The sequence below is a fragment of the Dromaius novaehollandiae genome, chromosome 3 (genome assembly GCF_036370855.1).
Source record: "Dromaius novaehollandiae isolate bDroNov1 chromosome 3, bDroNov1.hap1, whole genome shotgun sequence".
Taxonomy (NCBI): Eukaryota; Metazoa; Chordata; class Aves; order Casuariiformes; family Dromaiidae; genus Dromaius; species Dromaius novaehollandiae.
This window is the reverse complement of record NC_088100.1, coordinates 86,490,916-86,513,163: the sequence shown is the minus strand read 5'-3', so window position 1 is coordinate 86,513,163 and position 22,248 is coordinate 86,490,916. Positions and strand designations below refer to the sequence as shown.

The 22,248-nt window shown below is 36.0% G+C and overlaps 1 protein-coding gene across 2 annotated transcripts in view; it reads right to left on the bottom strand.

Annotated features, from left to right (window-relative positions):
* Positions 1-22,248, bottom strand: part of FMN2 (formin 2) — a 170,239-nt gene that overhangs the window by 62,284 nt on the left and 85,707 nt on the right. For both annotated transcript variants that reach the window (XM_064509355.1, XM_064509354.1), the window contains exons 8-11: positions 13,482-13,543; positions 2,296-2,387; positions 2,017-2,146; positions 908-1,054 (exon numbers count right to left, since the gene is read on the bottom strand). In XM_064509355.1, the coding sequence (XP_064365425.1) occupies positions 908-1,054; positions 2,017-2,146; positions 2,296-2,387; positions 13,482-13,543 (431 nt within the window). The remainder of the gene's footprint in view (positions 1-907; positions 1,055-2,016; positions 2,147-2,295; positions 2,388-13,481; positions 13,544-22,248) is intronic.

The window sequence follows — 22,248 nt, the reverse complement described above, 5'->3', positions numbered from 1 at the left end:
ACAACGGATCTCGACAATGACTCACTATATGGATGTAGGGGCCAATTCAAACTCTTAAGGTTATTGCTATAACCTCTCTCATACCACTGTCCACATTCAAGTAAGTCTTTTCATCATAGCCATAGAAACACAAAGATTATTGTTTTCCTGTAAACAAAAGTAGAGATTTGAACACAACCCCAATCTGAATAACCAAAACCAAAAAAGTGACAGTAACACACATTTCAGTTTAGCACTGTGCAAGAAGACTACTTATCCTCTTCACCCAGATGACTATACCAGAGAAATCTTCAGTCAACAACTACTTGCTGTGATTATTCTTTACCCAGACAGTTCCATGGCCTACCGTGAAATGCATACTCTGTAATCATGATATATATATAATATATATATATATATATATATATTATATATATATGTATAAACGATGACTTTTGGCTTATCCAAATGCTATTCAGCCATTTTTGGGAGTGACTATTTTGCCCTCTCTCAAATATTTTAAATCAGTATTGAATCATACTGTTAACTTGTCTTTTGCAACTGTTTCCCCTTCTGAAATAAACCCTTTAAATACAAGGATTCTAGCATTGCCTCTAAAAAAAGGAAAAGTTAGAACCATGTACTATACCAAATGTCAAATACGTATCAGATTAGGAAGCAAGACATAGTTTAAGACATTGTTTTTACAGCAATGAAAAGAGATGGCTCATTTTCATATTTCTACACAAATACATCCAACTCTAGAAGGGTGATCAGTTATATACAGTAATGCAATTTTCCCTTCATTATTCCTTTATAATAATAATAATTAAGTCTTACACCATTTATTAAAAAATGGAGACAAAGTAATTTTCTAAAAGTATTCAACATTCCAAGCTTTACAGCAGCTCTAAAAAAATCAACTTACACTGCTCTTGACATCTTTCAGTTTTGGCAGGATATCCAGTCCAAACCCATCTGCCTGTCCTCGTGTCCTGTTTCCACCATTCATATAATTTCCAAAGGCAAGAACCAAACCCAGGACCTGCATAACTCCTGACCCATTTTTCAGTGTCTGCAAAACAGAAAGAGAAGCACTTTGTTCAAACTCTCAATAATATTTACTATCAACACTACTGACAATGTTTGTCAAGCAGATTGGGTGATACTGTGTTTAAAAATAATTTTTATATTGAAGTTAAAATATAGAAATATCAAACTTCCAATGTAACACATAGAAATACAGTAATATCCATATGACATTTGTTGTGAATGGAAGACATTATCCACAAAACATATATTTACGTAAAATAATAGGAAAGCATGAATTTCAAATCACATAAAATTACATGGTATTAGGAGAGGTGAAGAAAAAGAAAATAGTTGTTTCCTAACTGATGCTGATATTATGAATGAGATATTTAACTTAGGAACAGATTCTGCAATACATTCCTCAGAAACCCCCATGGACCAACTAAAACATTTAATCAATAAACATTAAATAGTAAAACAATTAAACAAAATACTTAAAATAGCTTTCAGTTGTGAAAACACTTATGAAATCTGCCTTTAAAAACCACATACATTTTGCATGGGAGCAACCGAACTACAGGAATCTGTATCAACTAGACAGAGCATTGCTGTCTCTAAGTCATTTTAGTTATCAGAGATTACCGAATTGGATGCTTCCAAAATCCAAGCAAGGACAAAGAGAAGTAAAATAGCATTATTTTGGAAAGAAGTCACAGGGTCACTATGAAGAAGGAAGATTTTACTTTGCCAAAAAGACAATTTTTCCAGAGACTGATATACATTGACTGCAAAAACATGATGTTATAGTTCAGTACCAAAAGCCAATCTTAAAATTTGCTTTGATGTTGAAGTACAATCATAAAACGTTCCATTCTGCAGGACTGCTATCCTTCAGATTTAATGAGTACTTAAAGTAAATAAAGAGAAACTTTTGAAATATGAGCACAACCTAACAAGATTAAACATCAGAAATTTAGCTCTACCTTTATACAGAGCACAACCTACCTCACACAGTTTCTGTAACAATTCAAGTTTGCGACGAATTGAACAAATGCTTTCTGAAAATGTTGACTGGAACAGGATGCAAAATACGCGTTCTGAAAAGTTGGGAATTAGCGAGAGTTCATAGAGGAACCTGCAGAAAGAAGTATTTAAAGAAAATGATTTAGTTCACTGTCAGTAGGTACAGTATTTCCCTCCCCCCCTTATAACATCTCTAGTTTACTGTAGTATAGAAAGTTTTCTGAAGGGAGGAAAAGTGTTCTTTCATAAATATGTTCTTACTGTTCAGGCTTATCCAAAGACTTGGCATTTTCTTTTTCCTTGGATGCCTTGCTATGCTTTTCTATTTTTTCTAGTTCATCTGACTGTGCTCTCTGGAATAAAGGAAACAAAGTAATTAAAATGTGTTAATTCAAAACCTAGCCAAACATTGCAGAAAAAGATGCCCTTGTAACAAATGAAATTCAAAGATTTTTCTTTTCCTTCAAGTATCTGTTTATGGTAAAACCACTTAGTTCATGGAGTGATTTTAAGAATAAATACATCTGATGGGAAATAGAACATCTTCCAAATAATATTATTGACTATCAGTAATCTGCAAAAGGTTTATTCATTGAACCATGCACTGAGACAATAATCTTCATCTGCAGTCCCTTTTCCTTAGCTGTTTATAGTCCAGGATCAAAGAACTGCCTTCTTGAGTCATATTTCTCTTTCCAAATCTGTTGGGTTGCATTCAAATGCAATCTGATCTTTAAATAAATATTTAAGTAATGTCCTTTTTTAACTAAATCAAAATGGATTTGTATTGTTTACTGCAATTTAAATTTTATTTGGTATTTGAAAAAAGTAAGTTGATTTTTAATGGAAATACCATACACACCATTATACATGAAGAACTACTGCATACTACTACTCTGGAGTAAAATGATTTTCACTTTTATCTTAATAAGCCAAAACAATCATATGCAAATTGCTTAGTTTTTTGGAGAACCCTGCGATGCACTGTGTGGTCTTTTCTTCAATATTCCAATCAGGAGAAACAAAGCCTTGCTTCTTTCTGTGCTCCATGCTACAATTAAATTAATTTTTCCAACTACAATACTGGAGAATAGAATGGAATGGAATGGCATGGAAAGGAAGGAAAATGGAATAGAGTTTTCTCCTTCTCACTGTCCTTTTCACATCCATGGTAGTTTTCAAAATAGATTCAAAACATGACTCAGTGCAAGAGTGTAAGAAAACAGTAAATATATCTACCTTTATTCTTTTTTAGAAAACAATACACATTTTTGAACTTGCTCCACCACAGAACTGAAAGGGAGCAGTGGAAAACGATATTTTAACAACTTACACAATGACAAAGCAAAAGATAGGCTGCATCTGCATTCTTTCTTGCATGCTTTTACAAGTTTAGCAGAAAAGGTATAGAACTGTCTAAAATCATACTGCCCTGGCTCCATCAGCAATTTGAAACTGGAAAGTCAGGCTTGGACAGTCCTTTTGAGGTTGTTGAAAATGTATTCTAATGCGAAAAGGGAGAAAATGCTGATGTGGCCAGAAAGGTGAAGAAACTGAAAATTCACTTAGAGCAAAATTGCTTCACAGTTTCTCTGATCACTTCAAGAACTCTGGAAATGACTGCAAGGCCATCTGTCATGAATACTACTCATCATATTTAGTCAGTGTTGTTGTGGGTGTACTTCAAGGGTCTCCACCTCTAAAATAGTCTGACCTTGTCTACGAAATACTCTAACAGATAGAAAATATTGTGAACAATTACATTCATTATTTTTCAGCAATAAACCTTACTCTTGCCAGTAAGATATGTCAGTAGTATCTGTATCAGAGTCACAGAATGGCCAAGGCTGGAATCTTCCAGTCCAACCCTCCAACTCAAAGCAGGGTCACCCAGAACAGGTCACCCAGGACCACTGTGTCCAGTTGGGTTTTTAATAACTCCAATGATGATGGAGACTCCACAAATGGCTCTGGGCAACCTGTTCTAGTGTTTGACCACCCTTACAGTACAAAAGGGGTTTTTTTTGTTGTTTTTTTTGTTTTTGTTTTTTTTTTAAATGTTCAGATGGCACTTCCCATATTTCAGTTTCAAGAGGCCCACTGCCTCTTGCCATTACACTGGGCATCACTGAGTCTGGCTCTGTTCTCTTTAGTCCCTGTCATCAGATATTTGTACACATTGATCAGATCCCCCCCAAGCCTTCTCTCCCCCAGGTTGAACAATCCCACCTCTCTCAGCCTCTCCTAATATAAGAGATGCTTCAGTTCCTTAATCATCTTCATGGCCCTTTCTGGACTTGCTCCTGCAGGTCGATGTCCTCCTTGTACTGGGGAGCCCAGAACTGGACAAGTACTGCAGACCTGGCCTCACCAGTGTTGAGCAGAGGGGAAGGATCATCTTCCTCAACCTGCTTGATCTTTAACCTCCCTCTGTCTATCTGTACATACTGTATCCGGCCTCTCTAAATTAACAAGAGCTATCTGAGGCTAATTCACCAGTTTTTAATTTTAGTATGCTAGTAGTGGTCCATTCATAACACCCAGCTTGCTGAATTCACTCGCCTACTATCATTTCAGTGTCAGAAAACAGCGTTGGGGAAGTATCTTCCAAGAGTACTGTTCTGTATAAAGTTCCAGTCAAGGGAGGCATAGAGAATAGGAGTATAGGTAGTGAAATAAATTTTGTTGGTATAACTCCATCTTGAAAACAAAGAACTTTTCATGATACTAAGATCAGAAAATTGGGCTCAGTCCTCAATTTTTAATCTTAGAAGATGCATCTGGATACGGGGTGAGGACTAGGCAAGATGTCTGTTTTTCAGAATGAAAAAAATTAGTATCAGTTCTAGATTTGGTAATCTGAGCTCCAGGCCCAATATATAACAACATACTTTTCTTGCACCATAGGCTTATTTTTTCTACTTGTCAAAGGATTCTATCAATCTTATTTAGAAGTTCAGGGGCAGCAACATAGGTCCTGCTTCCCCAAAGGCATAACTACATAACCAAAGTTTGTATTTTGGTAGCTCATGAACACTCAATTGTTTGGCTAAGTAGGCCCCACTCAAATTCATGCCACATTTCAGCAGAGGACAGTATGTGGAGTCAGCAAGAGACTCCAAACCTGTGAGGCCTTGTAAGCAATGCCTGATGGCGCCCACACTCAAGGTTGAGGGTGCCATATTGTGCTTGCTAGACACAGGGCACATTCTCAGGTTTTTCTTTGCAACCAACAGGCTTATTATCTCGCCTTCCAATAATCTATAGATAGCGCAAGAGCTGCAAAAGCTGAAGACATTGGCACTGACCGGCATTGCTTCTAGCTGTATTTGGTCTTCACTGTCACTGCTGAGAGCACAGCTGTTCACCAATGCACCCCTGTAAATCACCCTGGTAATCCCAACATGCCCACTTTTTGTCATATTCAGATGATTTTGCAGTGCAGAAATTAACTGTAGGAGGCAACTGTTTTCTCTAAACTGGAGAATTTATAATTTTGTCTGAAAACACTTCAATATTTGGTGCTAGACTCCTTAAGTACTAGAAAACTTATTTGAAGGGTTTCTTCAACAGAGAAATTGCAAGTTTTGAAATAATTTCTCAACTTAAATCTTCTATTTTAGAAATGGATGAGTTTATGTAGGGGAGAAACAACTTTTCTGTCTGAGCTTTGAAAGAAATAGGAGAAAAGGACAGAACTGGAGAAGGAATGCTATTTTACTGAAGCTACACAATGGATTCATATATCACAGTAAAAAGTGACAGCACCTCGAAAACCTTAGTGAATGAACCTACTGTGGATAAATGATTTTTTGTTCTTTCCCTTTATCATTTGTTACCTTATCGTTACTATTAATAAATCAAGCTTACCTATCATTCTTTCCTAGACCATCAAGATACAAGGTATTAAGAAACTTTCATTTTCCAGAGGCACCATATCACTTCATTGCTTCAACTTGAACACACCAAGAGGAAAAAATCTAGCATCTTCTAGGTGGTTCTTTAGCCCAACAAGTTTAAGTCCCTTTGAATCTGCTTTTGTTATTTAACAAAAACTGTCAAAAAATTTAATAGACTATCTGGAAGGAAATACACAGTGAAATAGCACCTGGTGAAACACCCATTGATTATCATGTTCTATTTGTATTCACGGTATATAGCTTTACAGCATAAGCAAGAAAAAAATGTTATTGCCTCAAAAGGTTTATCTTCTAACAATACAGAAGGATGGCAAAAAATAAGCAGAAATGATCATCTTCCAACACCACGGCATTCTGAACTTTTGGACTGATGTTACAAAGCTCTGATGGAGAGAAATTTGCCTCCAAACACTTTGGAGAAAGAGTTAAGACAACAAACAATTCTTTGCCATTTAACACACAATTACAGTTTCCTTCCTTTCCAAAGCTCTCACACAGTTCCACAGGAATGACTGTTATGGTCAGAGTTTATTCTGAATCACACAGCTTACAGACAGACCTGAACCGTCTCCAAAGCTAAGAGCATGAGGAAGGTGATCACAATCACTCTGAGTGCAGCGAGCGAGTTTGGACTCAACTCTGCTTGTAAGATACACTTAGAAGAAAGCCAGGCTCTCTTAACTAATGTTAACACTACTGTTCTGCTAATCATAGCAAAAAACAAGGTATTAGACATGCCAAATCACTGCAAACATCAAACTGAAGAACAGCATGCTTAATGAAAAAACTAACACTGGACTGTGTATTTAAAATGGCTTTTGTTTTATGAATTCAATTAAATTACTTTTTATCACTTAAGCTACTTAAATTATTTACTTTTGATTACTTGGACTAAATTTGTATTAAAGTAAATACTTAATTACCCAGTTATTTAAATTACTTAAATCATAATTTTCATGGAAACATCCAAAACCATATATACAAATACTTTTTTTATTAAAATCCCAATATTTTCTTTGATTATGTATATATTTAAAGGTGAAGCTGTTTAAAATCAAATGTAAAGAATAGCGCTATTAGCTATTATAGTCATTTAAATAAATTTTAAAGATAAGCTAAGTCAGTGGATTCTCCTAAAAAGTTACAGTGCTTACAAGATGTTGCATTTAAAAATCAGGGAGTATAACGACAAGATATTTTTAACTCCGAAGGTCAACTCAAACATCATAAATTTGTTACGGTATCACCCAGTCTGTCCCCTTGCCCAAGCAAAATCAGAACTTCTGTCACTTCTGACAAATATGCCTCCAGCCTGTCTTGTAAGCTTCCGGCGGTAGAATCTGCAACCTCTCCAGCAGTCTATTGCAATTCTTTGCTATCCTCACCATTGGAAAATTTTTCCTAATAGCTTATCTAAATTTCCCATGCTGCAGTTTACTTCTTGTCCTGTCCAACTGCTTTCTTTGAAGCAATCTATGTTCCCAGCCAAACGTCTCTGCTTTACTCCGAACAATCCCACTTCATTCACTTCTCCTTACTAACTCATGCTTTCTAGATCTCTGCTCAAACTCAGTTTTCCCCTCTCTCCTCTCTCCCAATGCTCCACATCTTTCTCAAGAGTGCTACTCAGAACAGGGAACTCCTCCCATCCTACTCAATGGTGTTGAGTTTGAAAGCATTTTTAAGTGTAGTGCATACGTATATATTTTAATTAAAATATTGCATATTTCCAAACTCCTACCAGAAGTACTCCTCCAGCTGAGGAGCCACAGTCACTGTTATCCTTTCATTTAACTGCAAACCCCTGGGACTGACTGTCTGCGCATTCTTTTCCAAGCAGCTTTCCACAGAGCCTTTGGTAGAGCTATTTGTGCTCACCTTCCCTGGGCTTTTTTATGAGAACATTCTGTGAACCAGTGTCAAACAGTATCAAAGGCCTTTTTAAAGTCAAGATACATATCATCTTCTGCCCTTCCCCCACTTTTTTTTGTTACTCATTTCAAAGCCTCTAACTCTGTTACATTATGAAACAAGATTGGTTTGACACAATTTGTTCTTGACAAAGGCATAATGGCTGCTACTCATCTCATCTGCTTGACTGAAGATAAGTGCAGGTAGCTAATTTACTTGCTCTGGTGTTTTTCTAGAAATTAAGTTGACAAACCCATAATTAACATACAACATGAACATCTACATTACAGAAAATACTATTTTAAAGGTATTTTTCAGTGTTTCTAAGTTCCCAACTAAACACAGAAGCTTCCCGTTCCAAGTACTTACAGGTTCTGTTAGGGAGAAAGGCTTGTTTTTGGTTATATGTTAAGAGACAGGTGTAAATGAAAGAGTTTTCAACTTCATCTACAATATTGTTACTCAAAGGAGAGTTAGAATAAATAAACAAACTTGCTTTTCTTTTCAGATCAGTGAAAACTCCCTCATGGGAGTCCTGGATGAGAACTCTCGATTTTAGAAGTCTGAAGGGTGTCAAGAGAGGTAGTGTTGTAATGGTAATGGCAATGGAGCCATGGTAGTCTAGGTATGCAAATGAGGCAGATATATTTTAATTAATTTGCACAAAAAAGTAAACGAGCTTTCCTACTAGAAGTTTTTAAATCTTTAAATCAGGCTCTAGGACTTCTGACCAACTCTTAGAGTATATTCTCTTCAGATAATCTGAAAGGACAGCACTTAGAAGTGTTTCAAAATGGTTAAAGAGAAAACATTTTGGCAAAGAGCATACAACTAAACAGTTATTTGCCAAGTCTTTAGAAAGAATAAATTGTGAGACTATTTCCTCTTCTGGCCTTCCACACATAGTGAAGTATTAGAGTGCTTATCACAACAATCTATTACATACATGGATGATACACTGTTCAAATTTAATATTTCTCTACCAAATCCCAGGGGCAAAGGTTAGGCAGACTCACTGTTCTGTATTCTGACATTGTGTATGTAAAGAAATAGCAAACAGCAAAGGTACAAAGGCTAAGTATGAGCCACTCATGGGAAGCCTGAGTAAAACTCAATTTATGGTCTTCACCAATGCTAAGAGGACCAAGTATATGGTGCACGTTCAGAATCAAACTTGCTTTTTAATCCATAAGTTTGGCTCTGCTATCCAGAATTCTGCATAGCGTGTATTTTAAATTATGACAGAGGAGAAGCAAATGACAGCAGACCTTCTGCACAAGTATTACTGAAGATTATTTCTCAAGTTGTTTCCTCCTGGCTTATTTTTGTCTGGTTAATGTTTATCTATTTCCTAATTCACAGATGGGTATTATTAAATAAATAAATAAATAAATAAAGCTTTTCTATTACCTTCCAATGTTTATACCAAAAGGGAACACATCCGATAGATATTTCTCATAAAATCCATTAATCTAATTACATTTAGCATCTCTCTGAAAGTCAGTGCTATCTATTTCCTTGAATTTTACCTATTATATAATATCATAAATGGAACAAAGGGGTATAATATGCTTGACTTTTGTAGTAAGTATATCTAAAATCAGCCAACACACCCCAAATAGAAGTACTTCAAAAATACTTTGCATTAGTTTAACTTTTTCCCCACTTTTGCCAGAGTATAATTCTTATGAACGTAGGTAGGACCAAGTTTAGGGCAATGGCAATTCTTTCATTTCACGGCATATATCTTACATTTCCTGTTTTCGCCCACAATACAGCCTTAACTCTGACTACAGATGAGTTAGTGTTTTGTGTGTGCACATGCATGTGTGCGTGATTTTGGAAGTTAACGTAAAATTTCAAAAGCAAAGTGACTTGGAAGTTCTAAAGAACATTTTGAAAAGTAACTGAAACAACAAGGATATGCAGAGATACCTAGCTAATGACAACTACTGTATTCCTTAAAAGCTGCCTCATGTATAAGAAGTCAGGTGCAACCTACAGCCTTTGTGGAAAAGCATTAAAGTCATAGCATTTTAATTGCCAGATTTAAAATCACACGAACTACCTGGGGAGAAGGTCTGAATCTTAGTGGCATAAGGGAGACACGCTCTTCAGACTTCTAGGTGCCTTTTGCTCTTACACATGGGATCTGGAGGTTTTTGAAAGCATTAAACCTTCTAAAGATAGTGATAGAGCAGACAATTTGCCAGGAGTCAAATTAAAGAAGTATATACCTTTCAAATTGTGATCTAAAGTGATTTTAAGAGGGTAACGCAGAGAGCAAAAATAATCCCTTGATACAACTTTTTAAATCCATTTTTATACACATATTTTCACAATATAGTGATTACATAAGCAGGAGCAGGCATTAAATCTGGCCGGGTTTCAGACAGTGCTATTTCACCTATAACGTCAGCTATTAAGAGGCTACGTGTTTTCATGATAAACATCCACTTGCCTGCAAATGCACATATTTCTCATCACAACCAGAGCCTAATGACATATCATGAATTAATAACTACTGAATTTTGCCTACCTTCCTCCTCCTTAGTGCTACCACCTGAAAGTGTAGCTATTAGGGAATTTGTAGGGATGCAACAATTTCTTTTTTTACCTTGTAGCAAAATTAAACAAAAAAATCAAACTTTTAAAATGCATAGGATAAAATATTTTTAGAATATCATACAGTATGACAAGGATAAATGGCTCCTACATCCCCAAAGTCCATAAAGAACGTAGAACAAATGGAAATCTGCAATGCTAAGCCAGTAAAATGAAATACAGCTCCTGAAAGGTAAAGTAGTAAGTGATTGTTGATTCTACCACACCTGATTTATCTAAACAAGAGTTCTGTGCCTATAGAGCAGACAAGCCTCCTGTATAAAGTAAAAGTGAATTAATTGTGTTGTTTTAATAAAAAGTAGAGAAAAATTGAGGCCACAGAGCCATTCTCGTAAATATTTTCTGTGAAAACACATTAACTGTTCCACATGCACAATTTTATCTATTAAGAATCACCTAGTATCACTATCTAGATCAATACATAGCCAATTGTCAACACATATTTCAACAACTTTATGAAGAAAACTACACAATCACATGCAAGAACTATGTGACTGTAGCAGATAGTGCTGCAGTATCCAAGTCTCTCTCACTAACTGTAATACCAATTAATATTACTAAATAAACTATTGAGGTGTTTGGTGGGGTGTGGGTTTCTTCATTTATAAAAAGTCAGTAAGATGTATACAATAACTATGTGGTTTAACAAGACTTTAACTCCTCAGTAAACAGGAATTGAGCCCTCAGGATTGTGGCTTTTGAAATTAGGGTGTGTTCAGGTTTGGAGACTGCCCAAATTTCATTCACATTTAAGAAGGGAAAGAACCATGCCAGACATATGCAATCAGGAAAAATGATTACATTCTGACAGCAGACTGTAAAACAAATGCTCCCATATGTTCCATAGAGATCAAATAGAAAGGTTGAGGACTAGTCTACTAATATTTAAATATCTAGCAAAAAATCACGACCTGATAAAAAAGCTAAGAACTACAAATTGAGTTAATGGCTACAAAGTAAGGGAGTGAGGCAGCAATGTTATTCACATTAAGCATTGCAGAATGAGGTTGAGAAATAAGGGAGGAGTCAAACATGCCAATCCCTCTGGTACCACCCACTACTCACGTTTTTTTAATTGAACAGCATTGTGAAGCTACCAAGGGATGCCAAAGGCCTGGAGTGCAAGGTCTGATGCATACTGACCAAATACCATTTTTTTTTGTTTGTTTGCTTTCTTGTGCCCAGGCAAATATAGTAGCAAAGTTGTGCTGATGTCTTTCATTCCAAACTAAGCAATATATTACAGTCATTCAAACATTTCTAGCCTTGCCTGAGATTACCATATAATATTTTATCAATCAGGACAATATTTCCTAGACATTTTCTCTAATTAGTGAAAAACACAAGGAACAATAGCATTGTGTTATTTCAGTGAACTGCAAGGTAATCCATTATACTAGAATTCAGAAGTATATCAGAGACAAGATGGAGAAAATATTTGAAAAGTTTCCTAATAGCACGAATGTCATTCAGCCACACAGGAGGACTCTTTTTTTAGTTAAAAAGATCTAATGCAACATGAAAGAGTAAAGCCTACAAAAAACGATCATAAGGACAGTATCTACTCTGAATTTCCCAGTACACAATCCCTCACACACAGGCATGTGTAACATATAGAATGACTTAAGTTTTTTACATTCCACATGTGGAATGGAATATAGCTGTGCTATGTAAGGAGCAGGTTAAAAATAATGCAAAATAAAAGTCACACAGGCCGATACAGAAGTTCTATGGCATAAGGATGAGAAATGTTAAAAGCATAAAGTTTTGAGGTAGTTAGGATCAGTTTGCTGGTTGACCATTATCTTCCTGAGCAGTGTCAAGTGAGCTTTGTTGAGGACAAAATGGCTAATAGTGTTTCCTAGTTCTTATTAGATTAATCACAAGCTTTTTGGTATTTTCTGTAAAGAGGACTCAGTCTTACAATCTTTCTTCATGCCCCAAGGTGGATTATTTATGAGAAATTTCATAAACCAATAAACCATTCCAGAGCTGGCCATAAAAAGATACAGTCCAAAAAAAAAAAAAAAGGAAAGATCTGAAAGGTGTAGAAGTGATGAATATATTATCAAAATGATAAGGTGAGGGAAATAAAAAACCCAGTAAGATAACATACACCGGCCTTCAATGTCATTCTGTTCCTCACAGTTTTATGTTTCAGATTTTCACACTCTTTGAAGGGTAAATAGAAAGCATTTTTGCTTTCTTTGGAGATACCTAACTCCATGTATTCAGGCAGTGTGCTCTGCGGGGGAGTGATGCTCACTGGCCTTAGCTGGAGACAGAAACATGCTTCTGACACACACTTTTTTGAGTTCTGTGACTGACTTAACGGAGTTCTAGAACATGCATGAGTATATACCTTAGAATTCTTGATTATGCATACCTAATAGTCAGATGCTCTCTGATGTACCTGAGATTGATGAAGCCCCTAGCTTACTATACTATCCTTTATTACATTAACCTAGAGTAAGCCTTTTCTTTTCAAAACTTAAAATTATTTTGGATGATGCCTGGAAATAGTAGCAATTAAAAGCTTCAGTTCCACAAATGGAATGATTACTTCTATTAAAACACATGTTTTTTATTGAACAGCACTGTTATATTAGTGAGGCTACCAAGGGAAGCCAAAGGCCTGATGCATATTGACCAAAGACTGCCCCACCCAGAAAGAAAATACACAAGAGAGAGACTGAGAGCAAAACTAATCTCTGTTAAGTCATTTAGAGGTTGATTAGGTTACTTATATCAAAATGTATGCACTTTTCACATAGAATCTGTCTTGTAAAATAAAACACGCCATACAAAGTGCACGATGGCAACAAATACAATTCAGTTGCTTATCATTATTTTCATTGCTTTGGGCAAAATAAAGTCACTTCAGAATAGGACATGTTCTTCAGCTTTGTTACTGTTACTGATGCAAACCAAAATGCCTTCACATGGAGCTACAGTGTTCCTACATTATGTAGGCTTCCTCTGATTACTCACATTCTCATAAAGGGCCTGAAGGGTCTCTAGGTCAACCACAGAGTTGTCCAAGTTCACAACAGCTATGAAAAAGACAAAAGTAAAAAAGAATTAGTCGTCAAGATGATAATCCAGCTGTGAAAGAAAGACTGAGCACAATACCCAGCAACAGTTTTTATGACCTACTGGTCATACAGCTTAAGGGTTTTAATTTTATTAATGCCTTGAACAGTGCCGTTCCTAAGACTATGGCTGGAAACCTGGTAGAGCCAGGTGTCAAATGTTAAAGAATTCACCTCCCTCCCCCCAAACACACACACACGATCCCATGAGCATGGGCAAAGCCAGAGATCAGAGATAAGCTTTACATCAGACTTTCACGGTCCGACTGAAAGCATTATAAAAATTTGTAAATCTGCACCACAGCCACACACACGCACACACACAACAAAGCTCATTCCTGTCACTGGTTGGCTTCAGTCTTAAACTGATTAATCCATAAGTCAGCCAGTTAACTTCAAGACACCTGACAAGGGTCAAGTCCTCTACGCACTAAGCCGACAGGTTTAGTATAGATACAAAATATGCCTTTCCTGTTCCCAACCAATTCTGGCACCACACATATACTGTATTTTTTCCAGTGTCAAAAGCTGGTTCTACAGCACAGAAAGAATGATTTCCATCTAACTAACCTTGAAGAAAAAATACATAAATAAATCGGCGGGGGGAGGGGTGTAATTGGTAGGAACACAACCCTGCCTCCCCACTAATATTAGGAACATTTCATGAAACACAAGAAATATTTGTGCAAGCTGATGAAGAATTATTCTCATTTAATACAAAACTAGAATTATTTTAAAAATGGTAGTTTCGTTTTCAGTCTCTCTCTCTTTTTTTTTTTTAAACAAGCACATTGACAATTTCCTTTAGCAGCTGGATAAATCTAGTTTTCCTCATCCAGATTTTGAATCTTGAAAGAAATTTAGAGTGCTGCATTAAGAAATATGTGGTATTTATAAATATTTTCACCACACTTTACCAGTTTTTCCCATTTTACTCTTCATTAAATTGCATCTTTTTTTGTGATGGGTGTGTGCACGCACGCACACACGTGTGGGTGTACATGTGCTAACCAGAATAACCCCTACATAAGATTAATCTAGAAATTGCAACGCTGATCATTGATAGAAACCCAGTGCTAGGTTACTTTATCTCCTATAAATCCATGTCCTTAACTGTCACAGAGAAATTCTGTGTATACCTCTAAAGATTACAGACAATATAATTCAAGCTAATTTGTTTCTGATTGCTTTAAAGCATTCAGAGATACCACTCGAGTCTGGAACTCATCACATTTCCTCTTTCCAGGCCTGAGGCATAGTTTTTGTTATTGTATAAGAACATTATAAACAAAGAAGTGTTGATCTTGATTAAACTAAGCAGGATACACCATAAGCAGGGCAAGAAACTAAATTTTAGCACTGAAATAAAAAATAATTAGGAAATTATAGAATTTCCTGAAATAATAATAATAATAAAAATTTTTCCATTTTTCCCTTACCCCAGAGCAAGGGAATCTGAAAGATAACGGCGATGTAGCAGTTAACAGTCTAGGAAGCAACATGTTTGGTTTTATTTTGGGGGAAGGAATCTGTGCAAAAAGCTGCTACTAATTATTTGGTATATTTTAAAATTCTTTTTTTGTTGTTGCTCTGAGAGTGCAATAATTTCTATAACAGAAACTTAAAGATACCTTCTCAGTAAGGTACGCTAGTATGTGTCATATTTGATAATCCCTTCCTCAACAGGACTATCTGCATGCTTAAAATATACTAAATTTATGTTGTGGAACTGGAAACTAAAATCAACATATAAAGAAAAACTGGATCTAGATTGGTGCGAGTCCTCTACTTTAAGAAAACATATACTTCAAAGCATACATAACATATTATTAAAAACAGGCTATATTATGAAACTCAATTTGTATTATCCCTACGTTTCAGCATTTTAATCTGATGCAATTATGTTATATGAAGTTATATATGAGCACAATCACCACAGTCACAACCCTTCAGCTCTTTATTTTGACTTACTAGCTGTCTTCTCCACTCCCCCCCATTCCAGAGACTGTCTATGCCCGCACTAAGAAATACGGCATAAGTTCCTGCTCTGACTTTTGCTCAATGTTAAGATCACCCATGGATTACTTAGGGAGCAACAGAACACTTCTGTTTGAATGCTTGCACGAGATAAGAGAATGCCTGGCAAACACAATGGTGCCAGGTCTGTGTACTTTCAACAAAACAGGTATGCAGAAGAGTGTACATACTTCAGGGAGCTGCTTAAAACAAATCAGTCTGAGACAAGGACTTAAAGAAATTAGATCCTGGTATATATGTTTCAAGATAAAAAAAAAGAGAGAAATATATTTCTATACAGAGATGTGTATGTTCATAAATAACACTAACATCCCCCTAGGATTTTTTAACATTCACTGTAGGGAATTTTCCTGGGAAATCAGGAGTTGAAAAAAATCGTAAGTCATGATAACTTCTCTCCCTTGGCAATACTGCAACATTGTGATGCAGAACATAATGGTTGGTGAAATAAATCACCACTGTTACATATTTATATTCCATTATCTAGACAATTTGAACTGATAAAAACAATAATGTTTTCTTATGCAGCCAAGCTAATTAGTTAAACATACACAAACATGCACCCATCAGCGTGACCACACAAAACAGACTTAAATATCCAACCAAAGGATTCCATATGTACTAGCAAAATAACGATGAAAAATACAAACACTAATTTCCTCTCATGAAAATATTCTGAGCTATGCTGAAGCTCCAGTGTACTTGGATGCAAACATCTGGAAAGTAGTTTATTATAGTCTAGCAGTCACTGGATGTTTTCGCCCATATCACTATTTTACAAACGATTTTTTTTTTGTTTCACAGTTCACTGCCACTTGCTGGTCTTAACTACCATGAAGTGGTCTTTAACAGCCAGCGCATCACCCAGACTTTCTGACACATTCACAACACAGCAGTCAAGAATGTCTATTGCCTTTTACCCTAATGGAAAGAATATCTTTTAATCGCAGACTCAAGCATTTAGTTTTTACCTTCAAGACCTCATAGGTCTGCTATTTTCTACTATCTTGCAGGCCTATTGCCACTGCTGCCAATAAAACCAGCAAGCCAGCACCAGTTTCAAGCCTTAAATACTGTAAAATTGTCCCATGTACCTGTAGAGTCACACGTCTATATACACACATATATGTACATATGTATATATCAGATTTGAACCAAACATATCCAAATCCATACACAAATATGCACAGATTTAAAATAAAAGAAACCACAAACCAACAACCTGATTTTTCTTAATTGCTGGTCAACTTATGTTTATAGGATATCCACCCATTACAGAGAGGGTTTGAAGAGCAATTGCAAAGGGTTGTTTGAGACTATAAAGGTCAGAGAAGGAGAAGAGCACATTTCAGCAGACTTGTAGCTAAAATAAAGCATTGTTGTGTAGTAAAAAGAACTTCTTGCCTTACCTAAGCTTTTCCTGATATTCTCATTGTTTTTGTCACAATCTACATGGAAAATAAAACTAGTAACTTTGGGGAGGAAGTGATATCTTTCTTAAGCAATTGCAGAAGAACATAGAAATTCTAGCAAAATGGAAGATTTTCCAATTCAATTCTATATGTCTACAATATACACTGAATCGGAAAATAAAATTTTCAAATTGACAACAACAAAAATCAATGAGATACTAGTCTGAAAGTCGAAGGACAATAAAGCATCCAAATATACACAGAAGGAAAAAGACTTACTATTCCTATCAATATGAATTAATACGCAAGTCTGGATGGGCACCTTAGAGGATACTTCAGCTGACAGGATAGTACTACTGCTAAAAGAAGTGAGCTTCGTGTGGAGGACACCACTACGTTCAAAGGGATGCTTGAACTCTGAGAATGGAGGTACCTCCTCCCACAGCCACAGGATCTAATTTAGAACACAGGTACGGTTAAAAAAATAACACAATGAACAATCACCATGCACGCACCTTCAGCAGAACACAGTATGTAACCAAGTCACCAGTGAGATGAAATTCATTGCCAACTGAAGAAGAAATACATGAGAAAACATCAGCAGGTAGCTGGAAGATGCACAGTGACTATAAAAGAAAACAGCCTTTTTTTTTTTTTTTTTTTTTTTAATTACAAGCTACACAGACAGATCATTACAGCTGACCATTCATTCTTCTAGGAGTACATCAGCTACCAGATACCACTGAAATGAAAGTGATAGGCAGTATAGACATAGCAAGCCAACCTTTGTCTCAGGCTATGAATTTAAGTCCACCACTACTACCACTAACAAACTGTCAGAGAAGAGACTATTTACTATGGCTAGCCAACACTTGGAAGTTCTATTCTGTTTGCAAGTCCAACATTTCGGGAATTCCCTTTAAAATGAAGAAGTCAAAATTTAAAATTTCCCAGCTGGCAGAATTTCAGGAAGAAAAAAAGAATTATCAACTCAAACCCTTGGATTCAACTTTTATGTCAAAGAACTCTCATCAGCACAAGCTCCTTTATGCAAGGATTTCAGAAGATTGGTGTTTTTCAGTACAAACCTTAGTCTTCCTGGGTCTTCCTTTTTTTCCCAGGGCAGAGTTCAAATTACTAGCCATTTCTCTGGCCCTTCCAAGCACACTTCCTAAGCTTGTGTGTCTTAGGACTCCATCCAGAAGTGACTGTCCTGTTCCTGAGGCCTCCCAGAAGCACTACTGTCTCTCCAAACTGACTGAGAACATTTCCAAATCCCACTTGACTGATAAGAGATTACAGTTTAACTCCTCAGGGACATGCAGTAGCTGAAGCAAAAACACCTCGATTTTGCAAAAGGATTTCTGAACCAGTCCTGCTGTACTCAGATCCACGCTTTTATAAGGGGGGGGGGGGGGGGGGAAATGGAGAGTGGGGAAGAGATGGACAACTCCCTTCCTCCCCCAAGATCCTCATGCTAATTTCCACCACAATTGCCTTCCTACTCCATGACTCTCCAGAAACTAACTGATATCAAAGAGGCCATTGCTTTCTTCCTCCTGCACATCTTTGCCTCTTAGCTTTCACATCTGCTTCCTTTCTCCAGAAGAGCCACCAAGAGCACTTTCTTTCCAAAGCTTCAAATCTCCTATGTCAAATGGCAGCAACATTCACTTCAACAGATCACAGAGGCAGACTGATTCTTCTGCACCGAATGAAAGACTTCCCATTTGTACAGTAGAGAATCATGTTTAATCAGTCAGTTGCATGTGTGGCTCAGCTGTGGGGGTTTCCACAGTTCTGCCAGCATGTGACTCATAGCGAGTAAGACTACAGGATACTGAGAGCTTACAACTCCTGCAGTACCTTTCCTCACTCCCATCCTCAGGTAATTCTGGTCCATATATTAATGTCAAACATAAATTAATTAAACCATCTCTCCCCCATGAATATTACTCCAAGTTCACAAGTGAAAGAAACAGAAAAGGCATCAACCAACCTTACAACAAAAATGGCCTTATTATTAACAATCTGTATCTATATCATATAGAAACTGTAAGCTGTACATAATCAGGTTCTCCAAATCAGTACATTGTTTTGAGGCAGAACCATAGCACTGAATGTCATTCAACCTTCTAAAACATTTTCAGTAACTGTACCTGAAAATTTGATACAATATTTTATTCATTTTTGAATGTTCTAAAAATATCTGAAAAAAAAAGTTAACTCTTTGACCTGCTCATTACATATCATGTGAGTAGACAATGAGTAGTTAAGAAGTATCAGACCGTATCATTTTCTTTATTCTAATAGGATTTCTCAGTTAATTAAAAAATAGCTGCTCAAAGACTAAAGCATAGGTAGTCAGCTTCAAATGATCAAAACCAGTATCATTAGAAAACTAACGTCCTGGCAAAACCTTAAGCAATAGAAAACTTAGAGAAAACAAGAAAAGGGATTCAAGTCAATAGAAGCATTATATATGTTGAACAGGCTGTATGAGCTACGAGTTAGAGAAAAAGATCAAGTAAACTTATTTGTTCAACTGAATAGGGAACAGAAGTCCTCTTTGACAGATATCTTTGGAATACAAGGGCACTGCACATTGTAAATACAAGCAATACACAGACAAAACTCTCAACATGGACAATCTCATCATGTTGTCTGGAGTGACTGACAGATTAATTGTTTAATTCAGAAGTAGAACAGAAACACAAGAAAGTCTTAGAAGAAGGTCAGTGTGCAGGGCCTTCCTTTGCTGTTATAAAAATTATGGCATGATGTAGCATCAAGCTACTTGAAAAACAAACCCAGAGTTAAACCCAAACAAATACTAAGATTTAAGATCTGCTAAATGCCAAGATTTGCATTTAAGTCTTTACATTGATTACATAAGAAAGACACAGCTTCAAAAATTGCTGCCTGTTGCTGTGCTTTTTCCATGCAAAGCTGTCTGTGTCATACATCTAATGCCTACTGCAAAAGATCATGTTTTCCTCTGCGATGTTTCCAAAAACTGGACAACTAGCATTACTCTGTTATGACTCTTCTTCAGCACAAATAATGGAAATACGAATCTCCTAAAGCTGAAGATTAAATCCCAAATGAGTTTTTGTGAAAGAAATGTTACATTTATATAAATACGGAAAACGCTAGTAAAACTAAACAACACTGGGCTAATGGGAGCTGCAGTAAAACACGAGGACTGTTATTATAATTTTTAAAAATTCTGAGAAAAGCAACAAAAATGAAAGAGTCTTTAGCAGAGACACATGTACCTGCACAATTTGCAGAAAAACCTGTTAATAACAGGCAGGTAGGTGACGGCTAGCAACACTGGGCAGAGTTAGCCTAAATGAAAACATTTTCACATTATTACCTACCTGCTTGTCCTAGGTACCTTTGTGATATGTTTATCTATTAGCAAATACTCTAACCTTCTCAGGATGAAAACTTTAAGTGCACATAGCACAATGGAGATTGGATCTTCAACACAAGTACATGAGGTATGGAAATCGGAGGCAAGAAACAGTGCTTAGAACTGCATGCATGCAGTTTTACTATGGCAGTAATTCACCTTGATCTAAAGCCTGTGTAAGAAACCAGAATAGCGTAGAAAATTTCCAAGCAGAAGTCATGGACTAAGCTTAGCTGTTGCTCCAGATTGTTTTAAAAGGACTTACAATTTTTAAATACCTTCGACAACATGCACTCACTTATGTTTCTGGGAAGCAATAAAATAAGAATCAAACAAGAATATGCATTTTCAAAATTTGGAGTAAGAGAAATAGAAGCCCTCATGAAGAAAGTAATGTTTAGTATCACTTTTCTGCATTGTTTCTTCTGTTACGAATGCCACATTTGTCTTTAGCATTTCTATTCACAAATGTTACTAAAAAGATATAGTCATAACATTGTACCAATAGAGCTTTTTCTACATGCATATAAATATAACATAATATATAACTGGATTATATATAACTATATATAGTTAATATAAACAGTTACATTACATACATTTTAAACAATTGCTTATATAATGTTAAGGGCAGCAGTTACTGATTATGTGAAGTCTAACTTTGTACACCTATACAGTTTGTTTATAAAATGCGTGCAAGTTCAGTTCTTAAAGAACAAATATATTTTGTTTGACTCAGTATGTCGCCTTCTTGTCTAGGCAGGAAAAAAAAAAAAGGAGACCAATGCTGTAATCCTTTCAGAATAAAATGTTTAAATACAAACATGATTGCCATTGTAGACTGTTTAATTTAGAGAGATTGTATTTCAGTTCTGGTTTTGAGAGGATTGCTGATTTGACTATAGAGAGTACTTCAATGCTTATCTTAATTGTTTAGATAAGATTTGTTTGAATTTGGCAGGTGAAAAAAGCATGGGTGTGGGATATAGAAAGGTTGAGAAAAGACTGGCAATTTACCAGATTATGCTTATTTTAACTTATCGTGTATAGAGGAGCAGTCTTAATGAACCTACCAGGATCTGGTCTTTGAGGAGTGAATTTGAAGTACAAGATTGACTGGCAGGATTCAAGATTTTGAACAAACTGGGAAAGGATTGTCATGAGAACTTCCAAAACACTATTTAAGGCATAGTACAGTATACAAATGCAAATGATATAAGACAAACTTAATAAGATATTTTTTAATTTACTGTTTTGTGCTTATAATATGGTTTTATTATTTTATAGACAAACTTCCTGTCCGTTAAAAATATTTTTAAAACTGTTTCAAGAACAAGCTTTTTCTATAAAATTAATCATTGGCATACGGATATATTTTACATGTAATTACTGCTATAAAGAAACAATGCTAATTAATTGCTATTTATTTCAGTATCACCTTGTACCAGGTTTTTGCACTTTCCACTTAAGGTAGTAGTATATCATGCCACAAGCATTCTGTTTGGAGGATATCTAAAGGAAAATGGTAGTAACAACAGCACTGTTGGTGGGAAGACTACTAGAACATGATATCTGAGGAATATATTTCTGGGATGTTTATGCGACAGGATATCTTTACAGCGTGTGCATTATAAAGTCAAACTGCACAGACGCAGATCAGCTACAAGGCACACATGCGGTAGGTACGACATTGTGCATTAGTGTGTCTTCAGGCAAGTATGACTTATAGCCTTGTATTTGTGAGTAAAGTGAAATAAAGCTTGGGTTTCTCATGTGTTAGTGTTTCACTTTTCTTTTAG